This window comes from Salmo salar, chromosome ssa11 (genome assembly GCF_905237065.1).
Source record: "Salmo salar chromosome ssa11, Ssal_v3.1, whole genome shotgun sequence".
NCBI classification, from domain to species: Eukaryota; Metazoa; Chordata; class Actinopteri; order Salmoniformes; family Salmonidae; genus Salmo; species Salmo salar.
The window spans coordinates 60,775,434-60,789,834 of record NC_059452.1 but is presented as its reverse complement, the minus strand read 5'-3'; the positions used below and the strand labels follow the sequence as shown (position 1 = coordinate 60,789,834).

At 42.0% G+C, this 14,401-nt stretch overlaps 1 protein-coding gene across 1 annotated transcript in view; it reads right to left on the bottom strand.

Annotated features, from left to right (window-relative positions):
• Nucleotides 1–387: 387 nt before the first annotated feature.
• The window catches only part of LOC106562837 (calcium-binding mitochondrial carrier protein SCaMC-2), a 56,415-nt gene continuing 42,401 nt past the window's right edge, over nt 388–14,401 (bottom strand). The window contains exons 8-9 of the mRNA XM_014127878.2: nt 12,839–12,989; nt 388–4,426 (exon numbers count right to left, since the gene is read on the bottom strand). Coding sequence (XP_013983353.1) covers nt 4,242–4,426; nt 12,839–12,989 — 336 coding nt within the window. The 3' untranslated portion in view covers nt 388–4,241. The remainder of the gene's footprint in view (nt 4,427–12,838; nt 12,990–14,401) is intronic.

Here is a 14,401-nt window from a genome sequence, read left to right as displayed (position 1 = left end):
ACAGGCCAGATAGGTTGACCAATACTGCCACCCATATGATATAAGTACAACAGGGTGAAGGCTCACTCTTTTCATAGTTATACATGCTCTGCCGGTTGCTTTTGTCAACTGCCATCTCAGTGCAACAGTGACAAAAGCAGAGTTAAAATATAGTTTGACTAATTTTCACTATGGTCTTCTCACTTTGTCTGAGACAAGTTTCATGTTTGGTCCTGTTTTATTTGCTTTACAATCTAACTCCCTCTCCAACTATGTCAATGAGGCCTGATTGGCAGAGGCTGGGACAGACATTGATCCACCATTTGCTATGAAATATTTGTATGTAGTGCTCAAGATGTGAAGAGATTCAGAGGTGGGCAATTCAAACCATGACTCAATACAAAAGTATAATATTGAGTTATTTTATTAACAGTTGTTCCCATATAAGCATAAATACATTTAGCTATAGATGCATTCTTCTACAAAGGACAACAATGGTTCATTTACATAGTTTTCAATACATTCAATAATTTTCTAAATGCATTGAGCTACAAAAGTATTGGGACAGTGACAATTTTTTGTTGTTGTTTTGGCTCTGTACTCCAGCACTTTGGTAAATAATGTATTGAGACTTTTTGGAGTCACTTATTGTAAATAAGAATATATTATTTCTAAACACTTCTACATGATTACGGATAGTCCTGTATGTATCGTAAATAATGATGAGTGAGAAAGTTACACAAATATCATACCCCTAAGACATGTTATCATCTCACCATTAAAATAACTGGAGGGGAGGTTAGTATTTGCGGGGGGGGGGGTAATGATATGTGTGTGTCTAACTTTCTCACTCATCATTATTCACGATTCAGGATTATCTGTAATCATGGTAGCATCCACATTAATGTAGAAGTGTTTAGAAACATTATATTCTTATTCACAATAAAAGCGACTCCAAAATGTCCTAATACATTATTTACCATGAACTTCTATTGGGCACAAAATAACCTGAAACAAAAACAAACAGCAAATGCATCCAACAAGTTTGTAGAGTAACAAGCTTGATGTAATCATTGTGTGCTAGGAATATGGAACCATATACTGTACTAAACGTTTGACTCCCTAAAAGGGAGGATTATGTACAAGTTCTGTAATTTCTAAACGGTCACCCGATATGGACAAAAATACCCTGAGATTAAAGCTAACAGTCTGCACTTTAACCCCATAGTATCATTAGGAATCCAAAGTGCTGGAGTACAGAACCAAAACAAACAAAAAAATGTCACTGTCCCAATACTTTTGTAGCTCACTGTAAATCAGGATTTAGTCTGGATATGTTCCCAGCAGCGTTGGAGTTCTAAACACAAACTGGTGCGCTTGGAACCTGCAAACAAACCCCGTTCAAAGGCACTTCAATCTTTTGTCTTTCCAATTTACCCTCTGAATGGCACACATACACAATCCATGACTTAATTGTCTCAAGGCTTAAAAATCCTTCTTTAACCCATCTCCTCCCCTTCATCTACACCGACTGATGTGGATTTAACAAGTGACATCAATAAGGGATCATAGCTTTCACCCGGATTCACCTGGTCGGTCTACATCATGGAAAAATAATGTGTTCTTAATGTTTTGTATAGTGTATAGATATGCTATACATTTTAGCCTTCAGCGATATAGGGGAACAATATGAATTTCAAGTTTACAAAAGTGATGAGTCTGATTTCCTGCTCGTCAATGCAGGAAATAAGCCGCTACATTTCAGGCAGTATGGAGTGGTATCCTTAGGTGGTGTACAATAATACAGACACAGCCTTTTCCATCCTCTTGTGGAGTGAATATATGGATTCAGGCTCCGGTATTTGCTCTAAAGCAAAAGTGCAAAAGATAAGTACTTATTTTTGTGGAGCTGCACCAACTAGAAAAAGCATTTAGCCAAATAGCGACAACCGACTAAACTCAAAACAACAAGTCCCAAACTCAAGAAATACTAGCTCAAAGGCCGTCAGATGTTGATATTGAGTTATTTCATTTTACCGTCCAGAGAAAATCTATGCAGCCGGCTTTATACTCGTATCCCTGTGGACCAGTTTGTACATAAAACATTCTCCATTCAGGCTGCAAAGGCGTCGATTCCTTCCTTAATTCGATTTAATAGAGAGAAGACCGAAAAAACAGGGAAAATGTCTGTGCTTTCTTTATGAAATACCATTTTCCACCACCATGCTACAGTGAATGATAGTTGTTGCGTATCGGGTTGCAACAGTCTGTCTTTTCACCCCTGAGCTGTGTTCGAATACTGATACTAACCGCACTAACTGTACTATTTGTGACATGAATTGAGTATATAGTATGCTTATTGGTCATAGTATGGATATAGTTAGTATGTCAAAAGCTCGCCAAAATACGAAGTATACATGCAGTGGATACTTTCCGTGCTTTTAGGGCCCATAATGCAATTCAGAAAATGGGCGTGGCTTCAACTTTTCAGATTGAAAGAAAATGGCGTAAAATATGCATTCGAAGTCAGACGAGAGCGGATACAAATTCATTGCTTTAACTAATTTTGACAAATGTTGAGCAATGTAATGACTTTTCAAATAACTTACACTATTCTTACGAACCATATAGCATTACAGCAGTATGGTATGTTAACTAGTTACTAAAACATCAAACTTGTCAGACAGTATATTAGCTATCTAACTACCCAACGTTTAGTGACATGATTATTTACATAATTCTTAGCTAAGTGGTATAGTCGTGTGTTTCAATGGCTATCTACTCCGATTTCAGAGCACTCTCGCACAGAATAACTGATGAATTTACAAATGGACAACACTCTGGATTTACGAACGCCCAGAGCGCATTATCACTCCAGATTGAACTTACAAACACACCCGAAATCGTAAAATGTTTAGCTAGTCATTTGTTAGGCTAACAAGCTAGCAAGAGGTTCCATAGCAACAGCATCAACTTCCAGTAGACAGGCCATGCTCTAGTACGCTCAACTGAAACGATACCGTTTGTTTACCATATACTAAAATTAACTAATAGTATACAGTATGTTAGTATGGGCATTCAAAAACCGCTATAGTTTCAAAATGCTACTGTGGACCGGGGCTAGAATTAGCCACTGTAGCATGGTGGTGGGAAATGGTCTTTCATAATGAAAACTCTGCACATTTTCCCTGTTTTTTTCCCCACCCAGAAACGACTCAATATCGCCATATTCCTTTCCGAAATGTTACACAGGAAGTGACAGTGTAACGTATCAAACCTTAATCAGTAGGTAGGTAATCATTATGTGTTGCATTGGATCTTGGAAAACAATATATGAACAGTTTCTGAATATGTTATAGTAACTAAACATCTGCTAACAGTATCTATTCTTTGAGCGCGGCCTGTCTTGGACCATATTTATTTAAATATCTGGTTACAATACAACATTTTTTATTAACATCAAGACATACACACTTCTTACCAGCCGTTTTAAGACTAAGTGGACAATTATACACTATGGGCATCCAACCTGCATCGCCCTTTCTGTTCAAATCAGTTGTTTAACATTCTCATCAAGCTATACAATGAGAAAAAGGAAAAATATGGAATTAACCTGAAATCAAAATTGTGAGTTGAGGTTTTGCTCCCTCCAGACAAAATTCATAACAGCTAATGCCCTAATAGTTGCAGCCTCTTACATTTTAATGAATGCTGCATTAAGGCGGATACATATTACATAGGACAACTTTAGATGACAATTAGAAAAGCAGTCTTTCACAACCCAGATAGGTTGACTAATACTGTTAACAAATTTCAAGCAGGTTGAGAATACTGGAGTTCCAGTGAAGAGATTGCTTTTCAGTTAACCTGGCTCTTCAAATTTCATAATAAAAAGCCAACAGTGGACTCATGGTGAAGTACCTCTGGATTGATAACAAAATAACTCCTTACATAATGATACTTTAAGATTACAGCTATGTGAGAGGATCGCCATCCCCACCTCCCTTCCAGTCATAGTGTCCATTCCCATCTCTCCATCGTTTTTTTTGTCCTTAGTGTTGTAATATCTCTCCCCCCTCCCTCCATGTACCTCTCCCCATCTGTCTTCATAACATTTACAGAATGAGATGGTCTCTAACAACCCCAGCTCTGTCTGCTGAAATTCCTCCCTTTTTTCCAAGTCACCAGCACCGTTGCTTGGCAAAGCAAAAATGAACAATTTGGTCTTAAGTGGAGGTGCTACCTCCCTCTCCCCCCAGGCCTCAACGTGACACCACCCCCAGACTCATCTTGAGGTTCTCGTAGACCACGTAGCTGATGCTGACCGCTGGAATGACCTTCATGAAGTTTGGGGCCAGGCCTCGGTAGAGTCCGAATGCACCCTCAGTCTTCACAATGTGTTTGAACAGCCCCGACATGGTCATCTGGGGACCGCCCTCGATGGTGGCTGAGGGGAAAAAACATGAGAAGATGAGCAACATGAAATACTCATCGACACTAGGGATGCACCACTCTGGAAACTGGGTCAATGTCAATATTATTAGCCATGCTGGTCAATGCTGATGTGGCAACTATATACAGTGCATTCGGAAACTATTCAGACCCCTTGACTTTTTCCACAATTTGTTACGTTACAGCCTTATTCTAAAATTTATTAAAATAGTGTTTTCCCCCTGAATCTACACACAATACCCCATAACCACAAAGCAAAAATAAACTGAAATACCACATTTACATAAGTATTCAGACCCTTTACTCAGTACTTTGTTGAAGCACCTTTGGCAGTGATTACAGCCTCGAGTCTTCTTGGGTATGACGCTTCAAGCTTGGCACACCTTTGTTTGGGGAGATTCTCCCATTCATCTCTACAGATCCCCTCAAGCTCTGTCAGGTTGGATGGGGAGCGTCGCGACACAGCTATTTTCAGGTCTCTCCGGAGATGTTCGATCGGGTTCAAGTCCGGGCTCTGGCTGGGCCACTCAAGGACATTTCAGAGACTTGTCCCGAAGCTACTCCTGCATTGTCTTGGCTGTGTGCATAGGGTCGTTGTTGTCCTGCTCAAAGATCTCTGTACTTTGCTCCGTTCATCTTTCCCTCAATCCTAACTAGTCTCCCAGTACCTGCCACTGAAAAACATCCCCACAGCCTGATTCTGCCACCACCATGTGTCATTGTAGGGATGGTGCCAGGTTTCCTCCAGATGTGACACTTGGCATTCAGGCCAAAGAATTCAATCTTGGTTTCAACAGACCAGAGAATCTTGTTTCTCATGGTCTGAGAGTCCTTTAGGTGCCTGTTGGCAAACTCCAAGCGGGCTGTCATGTGCCTTTTACTGAGGAGTGGCTTCAGCCTGGCGACTCTACCATAAAGGCCTGATTGGTGGACTGCTGCAGAGATGGTTGTCCTACTGGAAGGTTCTCCCATCTCCACAGAGAAACTCTGGAGGTCTGTCAGAGTGCTCATTGGGTTCTTGGTCACCTCCCTGACCAAGGCATTTCTCCCCCGATTGCGCAGTTTGGCCGGGCAGCCAGCTCTAAGAAGAGTCTTGGTGGTTCCAAACGTCTTCGATTTAAGAATGATGGAGGTCACTGTGTTCTTGGAGACCTTCTGCAGAAATGTTTTGGTACCCTTCCCCAGATCTGTGCCTCGACACAATCCTGTCTCGGAGCTCTACGGGCAATTCCTTCGACTTCATGGCTTGGGTTTTGCTCTGACATGCACTGTCAACTGTGGGACCTTATATAGACAGGTGTGTGCCTTTCCTATCATGTCCAATCAATTGAATTTACCACAGGTGGACTCCAATCAAGTTGTAGAAACATCTCAAGGATGATCAATGGAAAAATGATGCACCTGAGCTCAATTTTTGAGTCTCATATCAAAGGGTCTGAATCCTTATGTAAATAAGGTATGTTTATTTTTTTATAAATTTGCAAAATATATATGTTTTCGCTTCGGCATTATGGGGTATTGTGTGTAGATTGATGTAGAATAAACGTGGAAAAAGTCAAGGGGTCTTAATACTTTCTGAATGCACTGTATACAGTAGCAAAAGTTTGAACACACCTACTTTTTCAAGGGTTTTTCTTTGTTACTATTTTCTACATTGTTGAATAATATTGAAGACATCTAAACTACGACATAACACATATGAAATCATGTATTAACCAAAAAGTGTTAGCCACCCTTTGCCTTGATGACAGCTTTGCACACTCTTGGCATTCTCTCAACCAGCTTCATGAGGTAGTCACCTGGAATGTATTTCAATTAACAGGTGTGCCTTGTTAAAAGTTCATTTGTGGAATTTATTTTCTTCTTAATGCATTTGAGCAAATCAGTTGTGTTGTGACAAGGTAGGGGTGGTATACAGAAGAAAGACCTATTTGGTAAAAAAGTCCACATGTGAAAAAAGTCTATATTATGTGATTGAGTGCTGCATCAGATGACCTGGCATCCACAAATCACATGACCTTAATCCAATTGAGTTGGATTGGGATGAGTTGGACCGCAGAGTGAAGGAAAAACAGCCAACAAGTGCTCAGCATATGTGGGAACTCCTTCAAGATTGTTGGAAAAGCATTCCAGGTGAAGCTGGTTGAGAGAATGCCAAGAGTGTGCAAAGCTGTCATCAAGGCAAAGGGTGGCTACTTTGAAGAATCTAAAATATAACAAATATTTTGACTTGAACACTTTTTTGGTTACTACATGATTTCATGTGTGTTATTTCATAGTTTTGATGTCTTCACTATTATTCTACAATGTAGAAAATAGTAAAACAATGAAAAACCCTTGAATGAGTAGGTGTGTCCAAACTTTTGACTGGTACTGTATGTGTGATAGTTGTTTTGATTTAGAATGGACCATTATATCATGCACCTCTATCGAAACAGGAGCAACGGGGAAAAATACATCTTATTTATGAACTTAAATAGCAAATAGAGGGCGCTTTCGCCGTGGTTTATTTTCATGCCAGGTAGGCTATACTCCTGTTGTAAATATAAGCAATGTGCTTAATATTAGCCTATAGAAAGTTGATCGTTCTCTTTTCAGTAGAGACCATCATTCTGTTTTCTTGCGCAATTGCATTGCCTATTGAAATATTGCGCAACACGAGCTCTCATGAAGAGTTCGATTACATTTTTGAATGCACACTTTTTTGGTTACTACATGATTCCATGTGTGCTATTTCATAGTTCTGATGAAATAAGTGTCACCAACAAACCATCACACCTCCTCCACCATGCATCCATTCACCTACTCTGGTTCTCACAAAGCGGTTGGAACCAAAATCTCAAATTTGGACTCATCAGACCAAAGTACAGATTTCCACCGGTCTAATGTACATTGCTTGTGTTTCTTGGCCCAAGCAAGTCTCTTCTTTTGGTGTCCTTTAGTGATGGTTCCTTTGCAGCAATTCGACCAAGAAGGCCTGATTCATGCAGTGTCCACTGAACAGTTGACATTGAGATGTGTGTTACTTGAACTCTGTGAAGCATTTATTTGGGCTGCAATTCTGAGGCTGGTAATGAATGAACTTATCCTCTGCAGCAGAGGAAACTCTGGGTCTTACTTTCCTGTGGCGGTCATCATGAGAGCCAGTTTTATCATAGCACTTGAGGGTTCTTGCGACTGCACTTGAAGAAACTTTCAAAGTTCTTGAAATGTTCTGGATTGACCGACCTTCATGTCTTAAAGTAATGATGGACTGTCGTTTCTCTTTGCTTATTTGAGCTGTTCTTGCCATAATATGGACTTCGTTTTTTACCAAATAGGACTATCTTCTCTATACCATCCCTACCTTGTCACAACACAACTAATTGGCTCAAACACATTAAGAAGGAAATAAATTCTAAGGTGTATGTAAACTTCCGACTTCAACTGTATATTGATTTGTTTAACACTTTTTTGGTTATTACATGATTTCGTGTGTGTCATTTCATAGTTTAGACATCTTCACTATTATTCTACAATGTAGAAAATAGTAAAAATAAAGAAAAAGCCTTGGATGAGTAGGTCTGTCCAAACATCCCCGTTATTTGCAAGAGGAAGAAACGCAGGTACAGGGGACACAGAGCGGGATGCCTCGTGAGGACTCGCAGAAGGTGAATGGGAAAGCTGCCGTTACTGTCAATATTACTCACCAACGTGCAATCATTGGACAATAAATTAGAGACGAGGCACGATCACGAATATCCTACCAACGGGACATCAAAAACTGTAATACCCTATGTTTCACGGAATCGTGGCTGAATGACATGGATATTCAGCTAGCGGAATATACGCTGCACCGGCAAGATAGAACAGCACACTCCAGTAAGACGAGGGGGGGCAGTCTGTGCATATTTGTAAACAACAGCTGGTGCACAAAATATGAGGAAGTCTCTAGATTTTGCTCGTCTGATGTAGAGTATATTGTGATAAATTGTAGGCCACACTACTTGCCTAGAGAGTTTTCAGCTATACTTTTCGTGGCTGTTTATTTGCCACCACAGACAGATGCTGGCACTAAGACCGCACTCAGTCAGCTGTATAAGGCCATAAGCAAACAGGAAACCACTCACCCAGAGACAGCGCTCCTACTGGCCGGAGACTTTAATGCAGGGAAACTGAAATGAGTTATACCAAATTTCTATCAACATGTTAAACGTGCAACCAGAGGGAAAAAAAATTCTACATCACCTGTTCTCCACACACAGAGACGCATACAAAGCTCTCCCTCACCCTCCATTTGGTAAATCCGACCACAACTCTATCCTCCTGATTCCTGCTTACAAGCAAAAATTAAAGCAGGAAGCACCAGTGACTCGGTCTATAAAAAAGTCGTCAGATGAAGCAGATGCTAAACTACCGGACTGTTTTGCTATCACAGACTGGAACATGTTCCGGGATTCTTCCGATGACATTGAGGAATACACCACATCAGTCACTGGCTTTATCTATAAGTGCATCAAGGACGTCATCCGCACAGTGACTGTACATACATACCCCAACCAGAAGCCATGGATTACAGGCAACATTCGCAATGAGCTAAAGGGCAGAGCTGCTGCTTTCAAGGTGCGGGACTCTAACCCGGAAGCTTACAAGAAATCCTGCTATGCCCTGTGACGAACAATCACAGGCAAAGCATCAATACATCACTAAGATTGAATCATACTACAACGGCTCCGACACTCATTTTATGTGGCAGGGCTTGCAAACTATTACAGACTACAAAGGGAAAGCACAGCCGAGAGCTGCCCAGTGACACGAGCCTACCAGACGAGCTAAATCACCTATGCTCGCGTCGAGGCAAGCATGAGAGCATCAGCTGTTCCGGACGACTGTGATCATGCTCTCCGTAGCCGACGTGAGTAAGACCTTCAAACAGGTCAACATACACAAGGCTGCGGGGCCAGACGGATTACCAGGATGTGTGCTTCGAGCATGTGCTGACCAACTGGCAGGTGTCTTCCCTGACATTTTCAACATGTCCCTGATTGAGTCAGTAATACTAACATGTTTCAAGCAGACCACCATAGTCCCTGTGCCCAAGAACACAAAGGCAACCTGCCTAAATGACTATAGACCCGTAGCACTCACGTCTGTAGCCATGAAGTGCTTTGAAAGGCTGGTAATGGCTCACATCAACACCATTATCCCAGAAACCCTAGACCCACTCCAATTTGCATACCGCCCAAACAGATCCACAGATGCAATCTCTATTGCACTCCACACTGCCCTTTCCCACCTGGACAAAAGGAACACCTATGTGAGAATGCTATTCATTGACTACAGCTCAGCGTTCAACACCATAGTACCCTCAAAGTTCACCACTAAGCTAAGGATCCTGGGACTAAACGCCTCCCTCTGCAACTGGATCCTGGCCTTGCTGACGGGCCGCCCCCAGGTGGTGAGGGTAGGTAGCAACACATCTGCCACGCTGATCATTAACACTGGAGCCCCCCAGGGGTGCGTGCTCAGTCCCCTCCTGTACTCCCTGTTCACCCACGACTGCATGGCCAGGCACGACTCCACCATCATTAAGTTTGCAGACAACACATCAGTGTTGTAGAGATTGCATCAGTGCCTGACCACCAACAACGACGAGACAGCCTATAGGGAGAAGGTCAGAGATCTGGCTGAGTGGTGCCAGAATAACAACCTATCCCTCAACGTAATCAAGACTAAAGGAGATGATTGTGAACTACAGGAAAAGGAGGACCAAGTACGCCCCCATTCTCATCGACGGGGCTGTAGTGGAGCAGGTTGAGAGCTTCAAGTTCCTTGGTGTCCACATCACCAACAAACTAGAATTGTCCAAACACACCAAGACAGTCATGAAGAGGGCACGACAAAGCCTATTCCCCCTCAGGGAACTAAAAAGATTTGGCATGGGTCCTGAGATCATCAAAAGTTTCTACAGCTGCAACATCGAGAGCATCCTGACTGGTTGCATCACTGCCTGGTACGGCAATTGCTCGGCCTCCGACCGCAAGGCACTACAGAGGGTAGTGCGTACGGCCCAGTACATCACTGGGGCTAAGCTGCCTGCCATCCAGGACCTCCACACCAGGCGGTGTCAAAGGAAGGCTCTAAAAAAACTGTCAAAGACCCCAGCCACCCCAGTCATTGACTGTTCTCTCTACTACCGCATGGCAAGCGGTACCGGAGTGCCAAGTCTAGAACAAAAAAGCTTCTCAACAGTTTTTAGCCCCAAGACATAAGACTCCTGAACAGGTAATCAAATGGCTACCCAGACTATTTGCATTGTGTGCCCCCCCAACCCCTCTTTTTACGCTGCTGCTACTCTCTGTTTATCATATATGCACAGCCACTTTAACTATACATTCACGTACATACAACCTCAATTGGCCCGACCAACCAGTGCTCCCGCACATTGGCTAACCGGGCTATCTGCATTATGTCCCGCCACCCACCAACCCCTCTTTACGCTACTGCTACTCTCTGTTCATCATATATGCATAGTCACTTTAACCATATCTACATGTACATACCACCTCAAATCAGCCTGACTAACCGGTGACTGCATGTAGCCTCGCTACTGTATATAGCCTCGCTACTGTATATAGTGTCATGACGTTGGCCTGAGGGGGGGAGGTTTATGACCCCCATAAATCCCTTTCCCCTCTCTTTACTCTACCGATGTGACTATTGAAAATCCCTTTGTTAACATTGAGAGAGTCTGGTGACATCAAAAGATGGGAACCGGAATCATATTTCTGTAATCCAACCAGTTGAAAATATGCGTTGGTACTTAATGAATATTATGTCAGATCAGTTGGCGTCTGAGACATTATTACTGATGACAGGACGACAAACTGTATCTCGGAAAGTCTACACATTATAGTTATCAGATTCACATGGAATTGTTGTGCAATTTAAATGTTTAAATATTTGTGAAAAGATGAAATGTAATTTTAGCTTCTTAAATGAGAGAACAGTTTGTCATAACACCACTCTGCTCACTTCATAGTTTACAACCCATGTTGTAAACTATGAAACATGGCCCTCTCTCCCAATCTTATATAAGCCCCTTGACGAAAATGTAACTTTCTGTTCCAAGGACGTGCGTCCCCACGTTGAAAGAACAAAGACCACCTACAGAACTAAGCCAACATCAGCAAGAACCTAACACAATTGGCATCGAATTGCAATGTGTAGGTGACGACCTACACGCCGGAAGGATGAATTTCGACTATACCAGCCAGAATATAGCATGAGCTTAAAGTATGGCAACTTGGTATGAACTTTGAACTCGTATTCACTAATGAAGTGATACTCTTTCCGCCCCTCTAAACGTGGGCTAGGAGAGGACGGACAGAGTATCCATTCTACCACGCTCCAGTTCACCACTAGACAGTCTTCAGAGGACCAGAGATCCATGCTGGACCACCCGGCCTACCATCTACGACCAATCTACTGAAGCGCAGCTCAGAGTAAATATTTATTGCATTTTCCTTTTTCAAATGGGCGGTAATTTAGAATGCATAAGATACTGTATTTACGATAGCATAGCTTCTCCTTTTCTTACTCAGTCTTCCCGCTCTTTCACTCAAACCCAATCCCCCTCTCTTTGTGTAACCAGCTGTCATATCGGTTCCGTCCGCTAGAGATGTTTTCCTTTTATGACATAATTTGTAATCAATGTATGATCCATTCTGTGTAGATGTAATTCTGTGTGATTATTTAGGTATTTAGTAAATAAATAATTAAACCAAATTTTGTATTGCTGATTCAACTTGTTAGCCAGGGTTCGTGAAGATATCTGAAAGTTGTAAATTCTTGGTTGAGACTAAATAAAGTGACGATTAAATATTGACTGCTATTGAGGTAAAAGATTACTAGGTCTTTAAGAGTTTATTCGGAAGATAACAGCTCTATAAACATTATTTTGTGGTGCCCCGACTTTCTAGTTAATTACATTAACCTGATTAGCTTAATCAGGTAATATTAATTACAGAGAAATTATTTTATAGAATAGCATGTTATATCACTTAATCCGGCATAGCTAAAGACACAACAATAGCCTCGCTACTGTTGTTTTTATTTCTTTACTTAGCTATTGTTCACCTAATACCTTTTTTGCACTATTGGTTAGAGCCTGTAAGTAAGCATTTCACTGTAAGGTTGTATTCGGCGCACGTGACAAATAAACTTTGATTTACTGTATATATTATATGTAATAAAATATCACTACCCCTGTACCCCACTACCAATATGAACACAGACATTATACATCCCCGATTAACACATTCCTTGGCACCACAGATTTTGGTGGGTCCATGAAACAAACCTTTCACTAATTAATTCTATGCAAGTTATCTAATGAAACTCCAAATAGCTTTTGGCGTGGGTGTACCTTGAGCCTGCATTCGGGTCCTGACCAGGGCCAGGGGGTAGCTGGCCAGCTGTCCACAGGTGCTGGAGGTGGTACCGCAGGCTAACAGGACGAACACCCCCGGGTCAGCACTGTCTGTGGCATAGCGCTGCAGCCATGAGTTCTTCAGAGTCTGGATGGAGGGAGACAAAAGAGTGGGAAAAAGAAAGATATACAAAATTGTTAGCTGAAGAAAATGTGTGGTCCTGAGAGATAAGAACACCAGAGAGGAGACTGGATGTTCTAATAGTATTACAAAGCCTACAAGCAACACACACACACGGTTTCCGTTACAGTAATTACTGGCTTTTGGCCAATATTTTTTTTTTAATTGCCGGCCAAATTGATTCATCGATGGAAATACCAGTCGAGTGTGTGTTTTCGTTAGGTAAATAAGATGCATGATGACTAACAACTATCACATGCGCACAGCACAGGCCTACAAAGCCTATTTTCAGCTGGATTTCTTCTGCGTCTACCCAGTTGGTTGCTGCTGTAAAACATGTGCTTTTATAAGCCCAGTCATTGGGCAACAATTCTAAATGCTTTGATGGCCACGATTAAAAAAAATGTATACTATTTTTTATTTGGTAATACTGCTGCATTTGCCTAGGCTATAACTTCCATTGTCAACCAAAAGTAAAAATACAGTGCATTCGGAAATTATTCAGACCCCTTCCCCTTTTCCACATTTTGTTACATTACAGCCTTATTCTAAAATTGATTAAATAACTTTTTTCCCCTCGTCAATCTACACACAATGCTCCATAATGACAAAGTGAAAACAGGCTTTTAGACTTTCTGAAAATGTATTAAAAATAAACATACCTTATTTACTTAAGTATTCATACGCTTTGCTATGAGACTCGAAATAGAGCTCAGGGGCATCCTGTTTCCATTGATCATCCTTGAAATGTTTCTACAACAACTTGGAGTCCACCTGTGGTAAATTCAACTGATTGGACATGACTTGGAAAGGCACACACCTATCTATATAAGGTCCTACAGTTGACAGTGCAGGACAGAGCAAAAACCAAGAGGTCGAAGGAATTGTCTGTAAAGCTCAGAAACAGGATTGTGTCGAGGCACAGATCTGGGGAAGGGTACCAAAACATTTCTGCAGCATTGAAGGTCCCCAAGAACACAGTGGCCTCCATCATTCTTAAATGGAAGAAGTTTAGATCCACCAAGACTCTTCCTAAATCTGGGCTCCCGAGTGGCACAGCGGTCTAAGGCACTGCATCTCAGTGCTAGAGGCGTCACTACAGACCCTGGTTCGATTCCAGGCTGTATCACAACCGGCTGTGATTGGGAGTGCCATAGAGCGGTGCACAATTGGCTGCCCGGCCAAAGTGAGTAATCGCGGGAGAAAGGCCTTGGTCTGGGAGGTGACCAAGAACCCGACGGTCACTCTGACAGAGCTCTCGAGTTCCTCTGTGGAGAACCTTCCAGAAGGACAACCATCTCTGCAGCAGTCCACCAATCAGGCCTTTATGGTAGAGTGGCAAGACAGAAGCCACTCCTCAGGAAAAGGCCCGCTTGAGG